Source organism: Diabrotica undecimpunctata, chromosome 7, assembly GCF_040954645.1.
Source record: "Diabrotica undecimpunctata isolate CICGRU chromosome 7, icDiaUnde3, whole genome shotgun sequence".
In the NCBI taxonomy this organism is placed as follows: Eukaryota; Metazoa; Arthropoda; class Insecta; order Coleoptera; family Chrysomelidae; genus Diabrotica; species Diabrotica undecimpunctata.
The window spans coordinates 98,076,080-98,097,729 of NC_092809.1; the positions used below are offsets into that span (position 1 = coordinate 98,076,080).

Sequence of the window (21,650 nt, forward strand, 5' to 3'; positions counted from 1 at the left end):
AGGTATCTTCGGTTATTACCAGCTATACATGTGGAAATGGCTCTTTTAATTAAGAATTTTGGCTTGCAGCTTGTTAGTATCTGCGATATATTAGTATGTACGATATGTTAGTGGTGTCGCTTCTTGGGTGTCGAAGTACTTATCAGGATGTTTGTTTCCAGCCAAGTTGAGAAGTTTGTACGAGAGGAAAGAGGTCCAAGGGGTATATCAGAGATTTGGTGGATGAATGCCGACGGATAGTCTGCCCGTTTGCTAATGATTTTCTTTAGGAGTTTTCTTTCCTTTGCCATGATCGCATTCATGCCATGTTGTTGCTATGTTGTTAAGCAAGGCGTAAAAACCGCACTGTACTCAACAATCGATCTTATATAGGTTTTGTATGTATGCAGGAAAGTTTTTTGTTGGCTGCTGCCAGATAGCGCTCCTAAGAATTTAGCTCCCTTTCGCACCCTGTTTAGAGTGAATTTTAGTTCACTGTCCCAGTTAAGGTTCTTATGAAATTTATGGATTAGCATTTACTGAAATAGCATCAGTATTAACCAAAATATTTGGGAAACCATTTTTAAAAGGACTTAAATGCTAAATTGGCTTCTTCTACACAATTTGTCAATATCAAATCGGTTTCGGACATGAGCACTATACTTTACAATACTAGAATGATCATGTCTAAATCATCATTACAGATGATATCATTTATCATAGACTCGTAAACGAAATTATAAGGAGTGTAGAGGGAAAGAAAATATGCACTGCAGTATTTTTCGACGTAGAAATAGTATTTGACTGTGTATGGCATCATGGACTACTTTATGAGTTGAAAAACGCTGTCTCTAATAATTGCTATCTAGTCTTTGAATCATACCTTAGTAATCGGTTTTTCTAAACTAAGTTTAACCTTGAAACATCCATCCACACATCATCCAATATAATCTATACTTCATTTCAGATATCCGTGCAGTAAAGAAACGTGCAAGTTCCGTTTGAACCAGTACTTATATAAATAGGCTCCATAGTAATAAGGGTTAAAGAATCTCCTAGGCAATAGCTAATGAGCTTATAATGGTTTTATTTACAAGTGTAAAACGTACATGGGCGTGCAAATGGATTTCACAGCATTTGTAAAAGTTATATATGAAGAAGAAGTATCACTTGTTTTTATTTTTAGCACATTTTATATATTATGTATATATGCAAATAATTGAAGAATGTAATTTGTTATTTGAGTAATACAAATGTCAGTTTTTTAAACAAAAAAACATAATTATTTTATCGACAGTTTCGCAACAATCAGTTTACTTTGTCAATGGGTAATAATTTTAATTTTGTACATAATTCTAATCATTTTGAAAATTTTTAATAAAGTTAATGAAAATAATTCATATGCCTATAATAAAAATGTCAACTAATACTAAATAGCTAAAAGATTAATTATATAAGAAGTATCACGTTATTCATATTCTGCGTTGACTTATTCTTCATCTGTGGATCTGTCTTCAGCAGTCACGTTAATAATTAACGGTTCCACCCCGTTGTCTAATGTGTTGTCCAAGTCCCACATTTTTTTCTTTTTCTTTTATCACATGTTGAATGCATTTGTTCCAGTTTAAGGCAGTGACATTGTGTAAAGCGTGTTTAAAAAGTTCTTTAACATCATCAAGTAAGTAAGTAAGTAAGTAATAAAATGGCTTCGTTATGGACGCAATAGCAATTTTTCTGTCAGATGTCGCTATTGTGTCCATAACGAAGCCATTTTATTGTTGCTTCTTAAAAGACAGAAAAGATTATTTTTCACGTTGAGAACGGCTATGAATAACTGTTCTGATGAGACTTAATAAGTCGAAATACGTATCAACAGATACATAGACGCTTTGTACGTGAAATCAAATCTTTGCTGTCTTTTTCATTTTAGACAATTTTTTAATTCCTGAAAAATTTTGGTTAAGCAATTATACACATCCTTCTTGTGATTGATGGCGTTTTTCGCATTATAAATGTAACACATCTCAGGAATTTTTCGTTGAAAATCTCTATTAGATGCATCTAAGATGAATGTGTCATTATACAGGACTTTGTGGCCTTTATTATTAACGTAAATACTAAAACTTGTAGAAGTTTGAGTTTGCAATCACCTTTATGAAGGGCAAATCTTTTGCTTAATATTTGGCCAGTCTGACCAATATAAACTAAGCCACGTTCACATGTGATGCCATATATTACGTTAGAACGCTGTAAGGTAGGAGTATATCTTTTAATCTGGTGTAAAATAAGTTAAGTGTTTTTTGGTTACAAGTAGAGATGTGTATAATACATTCACCAAATAAACTAAAATCAAAGAAAATTAGCGGCGCAGAAGAACAGAAAGATCTTTCTACTCGAATGTAAAAAGAATGAAGTACTACACCAAACAACTATGAACCACACCACAACATCTTGGTAACCACAACATACAAAAGATTAATGCACTAACTCAACAGGTAAATGTTAAATTACATAATATTACCATACGTGATACTCATTTGTTTGTTATTAAATTGGAAAAGCAAGCCAACCATTATATAGCAATATTGCAACAATCGTTACCTTCCGATATTTTTAATGTTTTTTTGCCAAGACAATTAATCACATACAATAAACACTTCAACAGAATTAAAAACGACAATATAAAAAAGTTAAACAACTTGATAAGAAATAAAAATAATTTATTAACAAATTCTAATAGTAAGTGGATAAAGAACATCTCAAATACCATCATACCAGAACCAGTTCTGAAATTTTTATCTTTAGGTCCAAAATTTAGTTTGCTTGTAACACCAAAAGATCTGGACATTTATAAAATGATTAGTGACATTGAAAACATTATTTAGTATGTACCAGAAACAGCACAAAATATCATTATAAGTTATTAATATTATTATAATATCAATAGAAGTTATTATATCATGTGTACAAAGTTCCACTCAAGCTTTGGCCAAATTTCTATCAAACATTCTTGATAAAGCTGTCGTACAATATAACAAATTTAGTATAAAAGATACTTTTGGTTTTACAAAAAAGATAAATAACATGACGATACCGGAAGGTTACGTGATTGTTTCATTCGATGTAGTATCTTTGTTTACAAACATACCTTTAATTCTCATAACATCGATAGTTGAAGAAGATTTTAATCTAATTGAAGCCTTTTGCACTATTCCTAAGGATCAATTTGTTAATATTATTACATACTTGTATAGCAATACTTTTTTCTGTTTTGAAGACAAATTCTACAAACAAAACATAGGTTTACCGATGGGTCCAAAACATAACAAAGTACAATATATACACTTAATATCTTTAACTCATTCAATGCACATTAAAAATTCACAGTGGAGGAGGAGTCTAACTCCTTGGTCCCTTTCTCAGATACTTTAGTTGTTAGAACTGACAGTATTTTGATTTGTCTTCATTGGTATCGTAAAAACAGTAATTCCTATTATCCCGAAAAACGGAAAATTAATGTTGTTCTAGCAATGAAAAATAGAATTAAGATTTGCCATCCGAATTTTTTTAAAAAAAACATTAAAATTTTATTTGATATATTGTTATTTAACCAATATCCAAAAAAACTGCTTAACAAATTGTTATTCCCGAATCCTATTGTAAACAATGATGCAAATCACAATGTTACTCTAGTTGATACTCCTGCGAGATATGGTAAACTACCTTTTATACAAAATCTATCTAGATCACTTATTAGTTTATTTAGTAAATTTAATATCAAAATATCTACTTATAACCAAAAAACGCCTTACTTGTTTTACACCAGATTAAAAGATCCTACTCCTACCTTACAACATTCTAACGTAATATATGGCATCCCATGTAAATGTGGCTTAGTTTATATTAGTCAGACTGGCCAAAGATTAAGCAAAAGATTGGCCCTTCATAAAAGTGATTGTAAACTCAAACCACAATATTTTATACAATTCTTAGTATTTACGTTAATAGCAAAGATCACAGAGTCCTCTATAATGACACATTCATCTTAGATGCATCTAATAGAGATTTTCAACGAAAAATCCTTGAGATGTGTTACATTTATAATGCGAAAAATGCCATCAATCAAAAGAAGGATGTGGATAATTAAAGTTCCATCTACACTTTCCTGCTTAAACAAAATATTTTAGGAATTAAAAAATTGTCATCCAGATATATGAGTGATATAGGTTAGATTTTTAACTATTTTAATTCACCAGTTTTAATTATTTTATTTACTTGTATTGTGTTTTTCTCATTCTGTAATTCTAATGTTATTTAAGTATTCGTTGTTAACATTTTAGATAATACTTGTCATTTTTACATTTTTATATAGTACTATATACATATGTAATATGTATATAGGTACGGTGTTTACATTTGGAAGTTGTCCACTTTAAAAGTAATTAAATAATTACATTAGAAAGTAATTGAATAATTGCTCATGCACATTAAGTACAAATTATTATATTGTAATAGATATCGTAAAGACGTACTAAAAAAATATATGGGATTATATTTAATGTACATTTATTTATAGGTATTGATTTAATATTATATATAAAAAGTATATAATATTTTATAGATCCTAGCTGAAACCCTAAAGAATGTTGAAATAGTGCGCTTGTGGAATATAGCCGCAGATACCTACATTTCTTTACTGCACGGACATTTGAAATAAAGTTTAGTATGCCACAGGATAGTGTGTTAGACCCATTCTAATTATACCTTATTTTTAAGGCATATATTCCGATAATGGATGAAACAACTATCGGTACGCTTGCAGACGATACTAGTGTTCTTGAAGTAAACAGCAATCCCCAACTATCTATTATCAAACTACAACATACAACCTGGATGAATGGTTTTGAAAATGGTAGATTAACGTTTAACCAAATTAACACATATAATATTTACAAGATTGTAACGCGTGTTTATTGCTCTAGTGTTAGAATCATTGTTAATATTCTACAAAAACAAGATTAGATACCTAACATGGCTGACTTTTATAGTAAAAAAACAAAGCAAGGGAAAGTTTATTGGCAAATCCAAGATGTTCCATAATTTATGAATACTTCTCTCAGTATAATTTATTTTTATGATAAATATATATCCCTCAATTTAACTGTAAAAAATTAATTCAGTTTGTTTTTCTTAAGCTTCGTTTAAAGCAAAAATAAAAAAACCTCTTAAATATGATTAATATCTGAACCTTTGTTTAAATACTTTTTGTTCTTCGTTGCGTTAAATTTTGTTTGTAATTCTGATTATTTTGCTTCATTCAACAGTTAATACTTCATCGAACACGGTTTTTGGCTATAACTGTTTTTAGTATAGTCGATTTATGCAAATTACAACATGAAGTATTACTACACTTTCTTTTATTAGGCATATGATAATATTTAAATACATTTAATCAATGTATTTTAGATTTGAGAAAAATGGTGTCATCGTACCTGTGGTATGCCATTCCCAGTTTGGATAAGGTACTAATTTCGGCGACGGTTCTTTTGGAACTCTTGGTATAACTGCCAAAGTTGCCGGTACGCCCGGCTTCCATTTTGGCATAGATACAAATATTCGGTTTTCATATACTTCCACACCTAAAAGAGTATCATTTACATAATATTTATATTTTTTTGAACATTATTGAACAAACTGTTGATCAATTTATCTGATAAAGTATTTTCCATTCATTTAGAGAAATGAACAATTAATATTGCAAAAATAGAAGAAAATTACAAATTATATTGTTTCTAAATTATAGTGGTAAGTATTTACTGATGAAATAATAACAATAACACTTAACATTTTTTAATGAGAAAATGAAAACATATTATGTACGTTACAATGTAATGAAGAATAAGATCCATACATATAATTACTTTAGTTGGTATCCTCAGTTAGATTGTAAATAATGACTGGGTTATTTGCTTCGATGCTATTTGGACGCATCCAACATTCCTCTAACTTTTCACATTTCCGTACACTTTTTACCCACATTGCAGGAGTAGCAGTATTTAATGCTTCTTGCCATATTTCCAAAACTGCTGCGTCACTGTAACCGTTGCGTCCAATATGGTTATCGTAGTAAGTTTTGCACATTCCCCAAATATATTCAATGGGATTAAATTCACAATGGTAAGGAGGCAGTCTTTGTATCATAACTGTCCAAAACTTTGTATAATCTCATCTTAAAGATTTTTTTTATTCCTTTTGGCCAACGGTAGTAATTTCAGCTTGAAAGAAGTCTGAGCAAATAAAATAATTTAATTCGTTTACCATTTTTTAATTTTATGTACTGTCCAGGAATTTGTTGGATGCTTTCGGATGTCGGCATCTCGTGGTTACCCTCAGGGAGGCGTTTTGTGCCTCCTGCTGTGGTGCCTGGTGGTTGACGGTCTCCTTCAGCGACTGTCCAAACAAAGTATATATGCGCAAGCCTACTCCAATGTCATAGTTATACTGGTTGCGGGTTCTTTCCGGGAACTGTGCACGAGGTCGTTCAGGTAAGCCTCAGACTCGTTGAGGTATGGTGCCGGAAGGTCACTCGGGGTTAATCCTGAAATGACTGATGTGATTCCGTTTACTCGGAGAAGGGCCAGCTGACCTATGTGAGAGCTTACTGTCTATAGTAAAGCTTAATCGGCGTCCAAGTCAGTGAAGAGCTGTCGGAACCAAATGGAATATGTAGCCGAAAATTCTACATTATATGTACCTATCCATGATGAAGTCTATACTGACGTATACGGCGGTTGTGTGGTAGCCCTAGGCTGGACTAGTTTCAGCGAACATGCCCAGTTGACTCACTTCCAGCGGTTGGCACACATTGGCATCTCAGGAGAGATGGGGACTACTCCCAAAACGGCTTTTGAGGCTCTGCTGGATTAACTTTCTCTATATATTATTGTAGAGCACGAAGCCATGACAGCAGCCTTAACTGCTCTGGATACTGGTTGGGAATGATTGGGTGGATGGGACGTTGTGATATTTGGAGACAGGACATCGATATTGTTGTCCTGTGCTTCTATCCTTCTTCTTAGTTTAATAGATGGTGCGGAATCGGATTTGAATCTGACCAGGCTCTCGGCTTTCATTCATCAGTCTTTTAGACCGAGATCTTTGCAATCCTGGTATATACTGAGAGATAATAGATAGATTTTGCCCAGCCAGGACCATCTCTATCTGCTCTTACAATCAAGCAACGTTAGGGGCTTTGAAAGCGCTTAAATCAGCTGTGAGCTGGTTCTTAAGTGCAAGTGAGCACTTTGTGGTAATGCGTTGACCATAAAAGTTAATTTAGTATGGGTAACATGACACACAGGCGTGAAAGAAAACGAACGGCTGTCAAGACAGCCTAGTTCTAGGTAATCAATAATCCGGATGTAACAAAGATTTTGCAGGTAAATGTAAAATAAAAATATATTTCAAAAATTTTCATAACCTTAATAATTAACATTATAGTGTCTGTATTGTTGAGCGAAAAAGGTAAAACTGTATCAAAACGATCAAAAGTTACTTGTTGTATTTTTTCATTACTAAATCAATATACTTTCATACTTCTTATGTACAGTAAACTAAACAATTGGCTGTCGAGTATCTAACGATAATCCATAAGAGTCGCAAATTTGTGTAATACGAGTATACTTTACTACTTTTTCCTTACTATAAATAGGAAGAAAACACAGCTGGATCTTTAAAACGAACAGTATTGAGAGTATTGTTCACCTCTTTTGGTAAAGTTTTTATTTATTAATCACTTTAAACGTGCTAAATTTTACTGTACAACATTCTAAAAATATAATATTTTTTAAAACTATATAACGTACCTAATGGAAGATTGTTTTTTGGAATAAATTCCTCATTCTGTATGGCAATATTTCTTTCAGTTTCACTGGGGTAAGCAAAATCCAACATATTCCAGTAATACCATGTTTTAAATGGACCAGTAGATTCTAAAGAGAATAGTTTATTTCTATTACCATATCCATGTGTTGAATGTCTAGATGCTTTATTGTCTATGTAATCAGAACTTGGCGGCTTGACCATACTTAGAGAAACTAAATATGTAAGAAAGGAATTTGGGCCAGCATGGGGAGAATCTAAAACAATTATTTGGTAAATAGATTTTAGATCATATCATGAACATAATAAAAGAACAGTGATTTAATTAATTTATGAGCAATAATTTTCTATATTAGTGAGTACAAATACCAAAAACCGCATATTCTAAAGTCTGAACTTCTGAACGTAATTATAACTCTAGTTCTGTTTATTTAACTTTCGACTTATTCAAAAACAAATCATAAGTAATATAATTTCAGACTTGCTAGACTAAAGGTTTGTTTTTTTGATACGTATGGCAATATTAAATCAAATCTAAAGCTGGATCACACATTCTGGAAGTTCACTATTTAACTAAAAGATTTAAGAAGCTACATGGATATTCACACCAGCCAAAAAAACTATTTAAGCAACACAAAAAAACTATTCTGAAAAACGAAGGGCAAAACTCTGAAAATACAAACCAATCTACACAGCACCTTGCAAAGTTTTGACACCAATTTTTCAAAGTATTAGAATAGGAGAAGGTAATTGAAGTTTAAGTAGACAACATGTCAATTAATACTTTCAATAAGGACTTACTATTACAATATTATGCCACACGGTATAACTAGATGTTATAAAAAAATAAAAATTTTTTGTTTATTAGTTCAAACGACATGGTATATTGATTACAGATAATACAAGACTTAATTATGCAATGGCTAAGAAATACGGTATGTAGATTTTATCTACTATAAAATTTGATCTATGTATATTTATATCATTAAACATTCCACACAACGAACTATTAAAGAAAGTATTATATATATATATATATATATATATATATATATATATATATATATATATATATATTGTGACAATTGGGGTTTATAGAAAATAATTTATAAGTTATATACTACATAATATTAGATATAAAAAAGTATTTGATTATTTTAAATAAGTGATATACTAGAGAATTTTATAAAAATATATTTATGTGAGGGAATTTTAAGAAATTAGCATATAATAATTGTAAAAAGTTGTATTTTAATGTTGTAAATAGATTTAAGTGAGCCATGTGCATAGGCAACCAAAAATACTCTCGAAGTGATTGACAGATAGAAATTAATCATAATTGGGAATATAAAGTGGGGTTATAATAATATATTGTTTGAAATGTGTATTTTATTAAATTAGAATGTTAAGTTACTAATTTAATTATATATTCTGATCTGAAAAGCCTAAATGTAAACAAAATTATTAATAGAAAAGAATGGAATTCTCTGGATCTCCGGAGATGGCCATGTTTGCGAAATGGTTTGTTCCAGAAAATTCAGACAAGTATTTAATAGAACTAAATAGAACATGATTTCTTACCAGATGGTTCTGGAATATCCAAAAAAGATATAAATACCCGTGATTTGGATTCAAGATGGAAGTTTTTAGTCAGAAGTCAAGCAGTTTATTATGAAAGTTAGTAGATTAGTTAGTGAAGTCAATTGTTCACAGTTTTAGTAAGTCAGTCAAGCAGTTTAATAAGAAATATGAAAGTTAGTTGGAGATAGTCCAATTGTTTAATATAATTATAAAAGTATATTAGAAGAATATTGGATGGACATTGGAAGGAATTAAAATTATATTATGATTGGAGATTAGTATAAATCAACTTATAATAATTGCATATTGGTATATTGAAAAGAAGAATAAATATAAATGGTGTTTGCTGGTGGTGTATAAATGCTGGTGAAGAAAACTATATCTTAAATTGGTAGAAGCTGATAATTGGAAAAAGTAATTTCACAAAAACAAGGATAACCGAAGTACGAAGACATTCAGTGGTGATTAGAATCTATATAGTGGAAAACAGTTCATTTAGGCATTCAGTGAAAGAAAGGTACAAAATTTTGTTAATATAATTTAGTTAGTGTCATAACAATTTCAATTTTGAAGATAGTTTGTTTAAATTTTACATTGTCTATAGAATTTAATTAGTTTTATAAGAATATCAATTTAAACATAGTTTATTTTAAATTTACATTGGCTAGGTTAGATATATATGTGTGTTTCATAATAGTTATAATAAAGATAATTTAAAAAAGTACTTACAAGCTAATTCTTTGAGAACCGCGATAAAAACCCTATATATTATATTATTAAAAATACTCATTGCTCATCATTCAAACAAAAAACACATCATAACAATATATATATATATATATATATATATATATATATATATATATATATATATATATATATATATATGTATGTATAGCATTTTTCATATAAAAATGCTTGCACGTCACAATTTATATCAAGTGACGTCACTTATATTTAAAGTTTCCAGAACGTCAACCTTAGAGTTCAAATTTTCCTAACACAGCTAATAATACGAAACCCATACGGATTTGCTCGATCTTTCATAGACGTCAACATGGTGTAATAATCAGAAAAATAAAATCATCATTATATTGGAAATTTTAGAATTATATTGATTAAATAACCAAAAACCGTTTGTTATTATTAATAATATAAATTTTATGAAATAGTGTGTCAGAAAGCGTGTATCCAGCGTGTGGCAAAAGTGTATAAAGTGTTGCCGCTTTTTTAGAGTAAGAATTTTTTTTATATTTTGATTTCTTGCACAATTTGATCTTAATATAATATATATTAATAAATTATTTTTATAAATACCTATTAAATTTAGATTAATAGCGTTAAAAACTAATTATTGTTGTGTATTGTGATTGTGCTATGCCAAAACAACTAAATAGTCTGTAGAAAGCTGATAGTCTTTCATATAAGATAGATTATTTTGAACAAGAAATAATGGCGGGACGTTTTTATTATTAATGCTCTAAAAGTGGTAATTTTAAAATTTAGAATATATAATTTTGTATTAAAATGTTTTCTTATGTATTTAGGTGTGTTGCAGTAATCTTAAAAGTAAGTGTATTTACTGTTAATATAATAGTTTGACAAATAGTTGACATTTTAAAAATTCCTCACTTACTAACTATTCTGATGTTTTGGCAACGCTGAGGGGTTCTGACGTCGTAAATCTTGAATGACGTGCACGCATTTTTATATAAAAAATACTATATATACATGTAAATAATATATATATATATATATATATATATATATATATATACATGTATATACATGTATAAATATACAGGGTGTAACAAAAAGGTACTTCATAAATTAAATCACGTATTCTGGGACCAGAAATAAAATGAGCACATTAAAAAGTTACAGCCCTTTAAAGTTACAAATGTTTGTACACGTTCCAATTAAATTATTATTGTGATACCATTACTTAATCATAATGTTTTTAAAACTTTTTTGCCTCTTAGTACTTTTTCCATAAGCCATTTTTTAATGAGATGGGGCTACTTTTTTATTATGTTTTAAAAAGTCTTTAGTCGGCTTTATAACACTTGTTGCTATGGTTCTTCCACTGAATGAGCCTATCCGTTACGAATCATACGAATGTTGTCGATCATCATGGCAATCTTTATCTTATCTGCAGCAGCGCGGAAAAGCTGCACAGATGTTATATTGAACCAGAGTCTGTGGTTCTTTAACCAAGATGTTCTTCTTTTTTCTGAACCTCGTTTTCCAAATATTTTTTCTTGCAGGATGACTTGAAGGAGAGCATATTTGCATTCATTTCGCATAATATGTCCGAAGAACTGTAACTTTCGAGATTTGATGATGGTCAGTACCTCTCGGTTCTTATTCATTCTTTTGAGGACCTCCTGATTTGTGATTTGGTCAGTCCACGGGATCTTAAGCATTCTTCAATACAGCCACATCTCAAACACCATAAAAAAGGACAGAGAAGACGTACCATCGCTATGGTTACTATGTATTAAATAGTAGCATCAACAATACATATTGTCAGTAATAAATATTCCAATTATTGTGCACTTAAGATTATGAAGAAAAACTAAATTTTCTATTACAATGGTGCACATGTTTTCAGAAATAGCAGATATGCATTTAATTCTGGGTAAGTTTGAGCAGACTAAATTAGGGTTTTAGATAATTATTGGTAATTTGGTAATTACAGGTGAATGCCAAGGGAATGGTGCAGCAGCTGCAAGGCGTTATGCAGAAATATATCCTAATCGAAATGCACCAGGCAGACGATTATTCATTGATCGTCGTAGGCTTGCGACCGCAACTTGTTGGTAATAATGGTCGACCAAACGTAGATACAAGATGAAGAGATTTTGGAAGCAATTGAAGAAATGCCTGGAAGCAGTACAAGAGTAGTAGCCGCTCAGTTAGATGTTTCTCGCATGATGATTTGGAGACGATTCAAGGAACAGAAGTTTCATCCTTATCAAGTAACACCCATTTAAGAATTACTGGATGAAGATTATCGTAAAAGAATGGGGTTTTGCGATTGGTTTTTAACGAAAAACACACAAATTGTCAATTTTATTATTCATGTTTTGTTTTCAGACGAAGCTACCTTTAACAGAAATGGTATTACGAACCATCATAACACGCACCTCTGGGCCAAAGAAAATTCCCCCGCAGAAAAAGTCTCTCATCACCAAAGAAATTTTAAAGACAATGTTTGGGCAGGAATTGTGGATCATAACCTACTAGGGCCAGTATTTCTTTCAAAAAATTTAAACGTTGAAAATTCTTTACACTTTCTACAAAACGTGTTATCAGAATACTTTAGGCGAGGTCAATCTCGCAGTCACAAAAAATATGTGTTTTTTACAGGATGACTCTCCAGCGCATTACCATTATGAAATAAGAGAATATCTTTTTGATTTGTATCTTGGACGTTGGATTGGAAGGGGCCCTGATGCGCCTATTTCTTGGCCACCAGGAGGTGCAGATCTTAACCCAATTGACTTTTTCTTTTGAGGTTTTATGAAAGGGTACGTATAGTCAATACCAATTATGAACGAACAATAACTAAGGTATAGAATCATGTGAGCTACAAATCGGTTTTGTCGGAAGCCCATGATTTTCAAAAATATTCGATTTTCCTTTTTAAAATAGTGTCGAATGTGTATTCAAGAAAATTGAGGTTATTTCGAACATTTGTAAAATCTACCACATATTTGTAAATTAAGATTATAGAGACCTGGTAATAATATGAAAATTTATTTATATTTTACATTTTGTTAGGTACTCAGAAATTTTGAAACATATTAAAAAAGAAGCAGCATCTCGATAAAAACTGGCTTATGGAAAAAGAAATAGTAGGCAAAAAACGTATACAAACATTTGTGAGGAGGGGGGTTAAAGGAATAAAACCCTTATAAAATTTTTATGGGGTGTACAAATTTCACTGTTATTATTTTTTGAGATATTCCTGCCATGAGGTAGCCATATGTCCATTTTCAATATAAAATCTCCAGTAGTTTTTGATATATTGGAAAAAATTGATTTTCATTTTTTAATTTCAATGGGCTGTAACTTTTTTTATGTGCACATTACAATGTGCTGCAATTTTGAATGTGACAATTACTATTTCTATTTAGTAATTTATGCAAAAAGTGCTTAAAAAGTGGTACTTTTTTCACGAATGGAATACAGTAGAATAGAAAATAGATGAAATTAAAAGTAAATGAAATAAAATAAAATAAAATAAACTAAAATAAAATAAAATAAAATAAAATAAAATAAAATAAAATAAAATAAAATAAAATAAAATAAAATAAAATAAAATAAAATAAAATAAAATAAAATAAAATAAAATAAAATAAAATAAAATAAAATAAAATAAAATAAAATAAAATAAAATAAAATAAAATAAAATAAAATAAAATAAAATAAAATAAAATAAAATAAAATAAAATAAAATAAAATAAAATAAAATAAAATAAAATAAAATAAAATAAAATAAAATAAAATAAAATAAAATAAAATAAAATAAAATAAAATAAAATAAAATAAAATAAAATAAAATAAAATAAAATAAAATAAAATAAAATAAAATAAAATAAAATAAAATAAAATAAAATAAAATAAAATAAAATAAAATAAAATAAAATAAAATAAAATAAAATAAAATAAAATAAAATAAAATAAAATAAAATAAAATAAAATAAAATAAAATAAAATAAAATAAAATAAAATAAAATAAAATAAAATAAAATAAAATAAAATAAAATAAAATAAAATAAAATAAAATAAAATAAAATAAAATAAAATAAACATAAAATAAAATAAATATAGTAAAATAGAAAATAGAATAAAATAAAATACCATAAAATTAAATTAAAATAAACTGACACCTCGACCTAATTCATTTCATTACCCAGAGATTTTGTTATTTAACAGATTCGAAAAAGGAGCTTATGAAGTTCGACGGGTTGGTTAGAATTTATATAAATAATATACAATAATTAGTAAAATTTAAATATTTCCTACTAAATATTAGTAAAATTTAACTATTTTTTCGAAAAATTCAACTAAATGATTTTTCCGTTTTTTTACGGGTGGTGAAAATAGCACTGTTCTTATTATTTAATCGACCTACCACAATTTAAAAAATACAAGCTTCTGCGTTCCATAGAAATCGAGATATTGCAAATGTTTCCAGCGATCTCCACTTTGACTATCCGGAATTTTATAAGTACCATCACCTTTTTACTTCTTCTTGGTATTTGCTATCTATACAATGGATCATAAAATATAGATTTTTGTTTATAATTTGTTCAATTCTGAGCTATTAAGGTTAATAAACATTGACATCTTGGTTCTTATTAATCATAGAAGATTCTTTTTTAAGATTGTGTTTTTGCACCATTTCCTCAGTGAGCCTATTTACCAGCGCATTACAAACAAAATATCGAAGTTATTGTAAATCTTTAAAAGCTAAAAATTAGATTTTTCTAACGGTTTTTTGGGTCAACGAGTCTTGTAAACTCTTATGGCAAATTAAATAACTTACAAACTATCTAAATGAGATTTAGCACACTTCAATAACTAGTGAATTGTCAAAATTTCAAGTAGCTATATTACATTTTTTAGTTATTAACATTTTTAAATTACTGCAAAATTTAGACAAAAAAATTATTTTTTTACACTTTTTAAGATTGTTGAAGAAAAACAAAGCAAAATCAGCTGTACGTCTTCAAGAATTTTTCATCAGCTCTCCCCCATATCTTTTAGAACCTTCAAAAAGCCTTATAAGATTTACTGCCTTATTAGTGAGTAAACGTGTTATGTACAAAAATGTCCAAAATTTGTTTCGACCTGTAAATGAACTAAATAAAAATTTAATTTACATACTCATCGACCACATGACATAAATCGAAATAGAAAATCAATTTAACCCTGTACTGCCCAATTTTTTTTTAACTGCAAAAAAAATTTCTTCTGTTACATACTTCCAGAATAGGATCAAATTAAAACATTTTTGAAGATTTTTTTTTAATTCTTTATTTCCTTTGTTTCATAAGGGTTTGTGACTCTCAAGTTACAATGGGAAAAAAAGTTAATTTTTATGAAAGTCCACAAAGCAATTAGAATTAGGCGTAAAGCACAAATTTACATTACATTTTTCACACAATAGTTTTGGTACGCCTAGGCATCCCGGTTTCTTGCAACGTCCGCGCTTTTCTAAAAATTTAGGCCAATGACCTATTCCGTCTTTCCGTATATTTTTCTCCGGTAGAGAAGCGATAGGTCCTCTTTTCCTTTTTTGCTCGATTTCTTGTTCTATTATAGATAGACTGGGCCTTCCCCTCTTCTTGAGTCTCTCTTTACCCTCTTGACAAAGACAAGCGACAATAGATGCTTTGAAATCTAAAAGACTTAGTTCATCGGTTTTTCTTATACCAAGTAACTGAGTGTCTCTTCTATAAAGTAACCAAGCGTTCACAACTACTAAATCAAATATATGGAACACAATGCGGAGGTACCACTTTTTAGAACGAATCCTAGTTCTACATAAAGCCATCAACGAGTCCATTAAGTCCACTCCGCCCATACATTTATTGTAAAATGTTACAATGTTAGGACATTCCACAAGAATGGTTTCTTTCTTTGCTTTGTCCCATCTTTGAACTTGACTTGTAGGATACGTGCCTACAAACGAACTCAGTAAATGCACCGGCTTGTTGTCGTACCATTTGACTGCTCTAAGGGTTATTCCTTCTTTCTTGTAGACAAGTTCTTCGAAACTCCCCCTTCCTTTCTTTTTCATATCTTTGTCGGTAGAAAAATTACATCCTTTTAATCTGTTAGGACGCACCGTACCTACAGAAGGAATACCCAACTTGTCCAGTTCAATTTGCAATTGCATACTTGTAAACCAGTTATCAAAATATATCTTATGGTAAGCATTTCTTGGAATTATTGTGGCTAATCGAAGAACCACATTTCCGCTGACTCCAACATTTGGTAAAGATTCTCGATGCTCTTCTTTACCAGTATATAGTTCAAAATTATATACAATTCCGTTGGTATTGCATAGGAGAAACGCTTTATAGCCCCACTTTTTTGGTTTGTTTTTTATATACATTTTTAGACTATGTTTTCCTTTGAAAGGAATAACTTGTTCATCCACTGATAGTTTTTCTGTCATTGGAATTTTCCGAAAATTTTCTATAACTGGTTCTAAAAGCGGTTTGATTTTGTATAACTTATCTCCGGGAATTATCTGACTATTGTCATTGAAGTGGATATTGTTTTTTATTTGTTCCCAGCGATTTCGACTCATAGTTTCTGCAACAACTGAAATTCGAGTAGACGCTTTCCAGTACATTCTAGTTGAGGGTAAACCATACACTGACATGAACAAACATACACCGAAAAACTGTTCTATTTCGTTCTTGTCCACATTTAAAGATTTTTCGGTGTTCTTTTGGGTAGAATACAGATTTGTTTGATAAACGATATTGTCCAAAATATTGTCATCTATCATCGTTCTAAAATACTTGATTGGAGTATACGGGTTTTCAGGTTCTGGCGGTAAACTACCTTTCCAAGGTTGAATTGGCTGTGCAGAACGACTAGTAATTCGTTTCCATGTGATATTCTGATGATTGAGTACGTCATTTTCGATGTCATTGTCATCCTCCTTTTCATTATCATCTTCCTGGTTCTCATTATTGTCTTCCATATCTTCCAGGCACACTTCTTCCGAACAAAACATTTTCTGAAATATGTACCACTTCATCATCGTCACTGTCGGATTCTAGAATGGAATCTTCAGAGTCATATCCACCAATGTCTCTTATTTGAATATTATTTAGTCCTTTCTTGCCATAAAATGATTTTACACAGATAGGTTCCATTTCTGTTACGACCTGCAAAAAAAAATATGTTATACATTATGGACCATTGTAACTTTAAAGTTACACAACATTTTTTACTCACAAAATACCTAATATTTTATTATCAGAGCATATATTTGCTACAATAAGGGTCAGATTGTACTTACTTTTAGTTTTATTTTTTTTATGTCGTCAGCTAGTATAGAAAATACTTGAAATTGTGATCAAAGTTACCTATTACAACGCTGTAACACTACTAACGACGACACACGACAACTGCTAGAACCTATGCATAAAATATGACCTTGTGTATGATTGGAATGCTTTGTGGTAGACAGCTGTCTGTAACCTTACAGAAACAACGGACGTTTACGGAAATATAAGGTTTAGAAAATATTTTATGACTTTTATTCAGTATGTAACTTAAGAGTTACAAGGGGCAATACAGGGTTAAAAAGTTCCAAATAACAACCGTTTATTGCTGTTTTCTCCAAAGTTTTAATTTGTGACGTAACACCTTTCTCCACTTATCTCTTCAATTAAGAATTTCTCGTTTTCGATTAGGTATTTACAGTTTTGGTAAGACATGTCAATACTACACATAAATAATTACAAAAAGGACATGTACATCTAAATTAATAATCGTAATTAACTTACGAAATTGGAAATATCATCTAACTGAAAAACTCTTATCAACTTCTTGGCTGTTTTTTGCTTTTTTAAATCATTAATACCAGTTAAAGTTTTTGTATGTATCAATAATTCCTTGTTAGCATAAATAACTACTTCTTACGTCTAATTTATAATTAATGTTTATTTATTATTACTTACTTTGAGTTAATTGATAGCCATAGTCATATTCAGGACTGACATTTTTAAAGTGAAGAGGTTGGAAAGGCTGCTGTTCTGTGAACAATGTAGTTGGCGGATGCCAATTTTGAAACCAGTTTTCTGTTGTCACCATGTTTATTTTTTAAATCTCATCTAAAAATAAAAATCAATAATAAATTGTAAGCAATATTAGAAATTCACTATGTGCGCAATTGATACATAACAAATGCTTTGTTAAGTATATAAGATCAATTGTTTCAAAAGTTTTTCATCACGCAGCTTTAATATTTTTTAAAGTTTGTCTTTCGAAAACTCGATTATAGCCAATATTTTTACTTTTTTTAAAAAAGATAGCCAGTTTCGATAATATCGATAATGCCAAAAATTAAGCAGAAATTACGAAGCCTTACTATCTCGTAGCTACATTTTCTTACTTTGTTTCTTTTAGAATTAGACCACAGAAACAAGTTAAGTAAATATTTCATTAAGAAAATGACAGCTAATGAATATGGATATTTGCAAATAAAATTATTAGCAATTTAAATTAATGGGAGAGTTAATTGCGCTAGTATTGATCGAAATGTTAAATTATTATTATTGACAATCTCAATTAAGAAATATTTTAGAAGCAATATATATATATATATATATATATATATATATATATATATATATATATATATATATATATATATATATATGTATATATATATATACATATATACCAATAGGAAGACTAAAATATTCATCAAATTCGATTAGGAGTAACAACACAAAAAAGAATATAGAAAAAGAAGTGAAAAATAAGTCTACTGAGAACCAACTCCAAAAGTCAAGTCAGTTTTTGGGTCAGTTTTCTAATAAATAGGTGTTTAATACTAATATACCTATTTACTGAAGTTTGAACATGGATCCATTTATACGCAATTATAATAACAATGAAAATAAAGCTCAAACAATCAATACAATAGTAGAATTTATTCATATTAGTAAAAATAGTAATTTACCCTTAAAATACTGCATATTTATGAATATCCTAAGCGTTCAAATAAACTTTGATGAATTTATCGTTTTTTTTTAATCAATTTGCATCTGATTTTAAAATTATAATTTTAACGGAAACTTTACAGCTCTTTGATTGCAATATATTTCAAATACAGGAATACTAAATCATATATAGTAGAGGTAACTTTAACAGAAATAATGGTGTTATTGTATATGTAAAAAACAATCTAAACTATAAATACAACATTATTAAGATCTCTGAAATGACAGCAATCGAACATCTACGGAAAAAATGAAAATATTAAAATCGTTTCTACATACAGATCACCAAGCTCATGCCCAAAGGTATTTAATTCATGCCTTAACACTTATTTACGAAATACAAAGAAGTCGGACATTAATATTTTGCAGGAAATATTAATATCAATTTATTAGTTGATGATAACTATGTATCGCAGTATAAAAACTTACTTAACATGCATGGATATGTATCATATATAAACCAAATCACAAGATGTCAAAGTAAAACGTGCCTTGATTATTTCTTTATTTAAAATTTACAAAAAAGTAAACATAAACTTAGCTCTTACATTTTTAACTACGAAATAACTGATCACAGTCACAATAAACAAAAAAACACAATGTTAAAAAAATATACTGATACATACAGTTAAAGCTAAATTTAAAAGGCGAAAATTGGAACTCTGTTTATAATTCCACAAACATAAATTATACAACTGAAGAGTTTATCAATGCACTACAACGAAATATTGACATAACAACTAAGGAAGTATCAATTTAGAAATATTAAAAGCTATTGAGGAAAAATCTAATTTGTATAAAAGATCTAAGAAATACCCCAGTGACATGAATATCAGTAATGAATATAAATTATATAAAAATTATCTCAGCAGATTATTAACAAAAGCAAAAAAGAAATATTTTAATAACTTAATTGATAAAAATACTAGCACTTCAATGGCTCTTTGGACATGTGTCAAAAAATTGTTTGGTGGAACAGTAGTTAAAACGGTAATTTAACAGACAAAGACACATGATAATTTACCTAATAACAGATCATGGAAAAATTGCAGATCTATTTAATAACTATTTCAGTGACTTGGGAAAAAATATAAAGTCTCGTCTAAATAATTTTTTAAAGAAATATAGATCTCTCTAAAGCATTTGATACGGTAAACCACAAAATATTGTTACATAAACTAGAAAATTATGGCATCAGAGGTGTGTCCTTTAAATTTTTAGAGAGCTACTTAAGTGACAGACAGAAAAAGGTAACTGTAGATAATAAAATCAGCATTACCAGAACTGTGACTTACGGAGACCCGCAAGAAACGGTTTTGGGGCCGCTTTTATTTACTATTTATATAAACACATTACAGAATTCAAGTTAGATCATAAGTTTCGCTCATGATACAGCCATTTTTTATAGCACTTATAATTGAAAAAAACTAAAAGAAAAATGTCAAAATGGACTTTTTAAAAATAAAAAAAAAATGGTTTCAACATAACCAGTTAACATTAAATATTGAAAAACCTAAATATATTTGCCGTTTTCGTCATCCACCACTGGGTTACCAAACTTTAACCAACTTGAAATTGACAACGATACAACAATTCCAGAAGCAGAAAACATTAAGTACCTTGGCATTGTAATAGACAGACACCTAAAATAACTATAAAACTTAAAAAAAAATGGATCCATGGTAATAGATATAAATTGCATGAATTAATGAACAGAAATTAATGAGATTAAATTTCAAATAAATGTTATATTTTTAAATTTTATGTTTGCCTTATTGTAATTTTGTCAACAGTTTGCATGTTACTATTTTAAAGTTTTTATAATTGTAATTTGTGCCAATATGTATGTTAAAAGAAAAATTCAACCCACACGTACAAGTTGTAGTCCATGTGACACACAATTTTTGTGAGATACTGGGTTTATTTATATATTGTATAAAATATTTAAATTCATATTGTAACACATTTTTTTGTAATAAATAAACTCTATTATTATTATTATCCCAGATTTAGCCATATGGCTTACACTTCCTTTAAGAAAAAATTCACTCATCCCAGATACCTACGGTATCAAAAGAATTGAACTCTGGTGGGAATCTTTCCATGTTCTCGAGACCTAGGTGACTTGGTACGTCGGTGTATCTCCCAAAAAATTTCGAACGCATCTGGACGTCGAAAGTAGCACAGCTTTCTGCATGATCTTATATAGATGTTCATTTATGCCCAGCTTTTTTGTTTTCTAGGAGTTTCTTCGGAATGACTCCAGTGGTAGAAAGAATAATAGGTATCGTCTGGGTAGTTTCCATTCTTCATTGTCTCCTTATTTGTATTTCCAGATCTCTGTACTTGGCGATCTTTCCGTTGTACTTAACACGCAGATTATTGTTGTTAGGTATCGCCACATCGATTAGTGTTGTTTGTCTCGTTAGTTTATTAACTAGCACG

General features: G+C 29.5%; 1 protein-coding gene across 3 annotated transcripts in view; it reads right to left on the minus strand.

Annotated features, from left to right (window-relative positions):
• LOC140445628 (dopaminechrome tautomerase-like) overlaps positions 1-21,650 on the minus strand; it is a 153,089-nt gene that overhangs the window by 79,376 nt on the left and 52,063 nt on the right. For all 3 annotated transcript variants that reach the window (XM_072537835.1, XM_072537834.1, XM_072537833.1), the window contains 3 exons: positions 18,159-18,311; positions 7,845-8,117; positions 5,472-5,618 (listed from right to left, as the gene is read on the minus strand). In XM_072537835.1, the coding sequence (XP_072393936.1) occupies positions 5,472-5,618; positions 7,845-8,117; positions 18,159-18,291 (553 nt within the window). In that variant the 5' untranslated portion in view covers positions 18,292-18,311. The remainder of the gene's footprint in view (positions 1-5,471; positions 5,619-7,844; positions 8,118-18,158; positions 18,312-21,650) is intronic.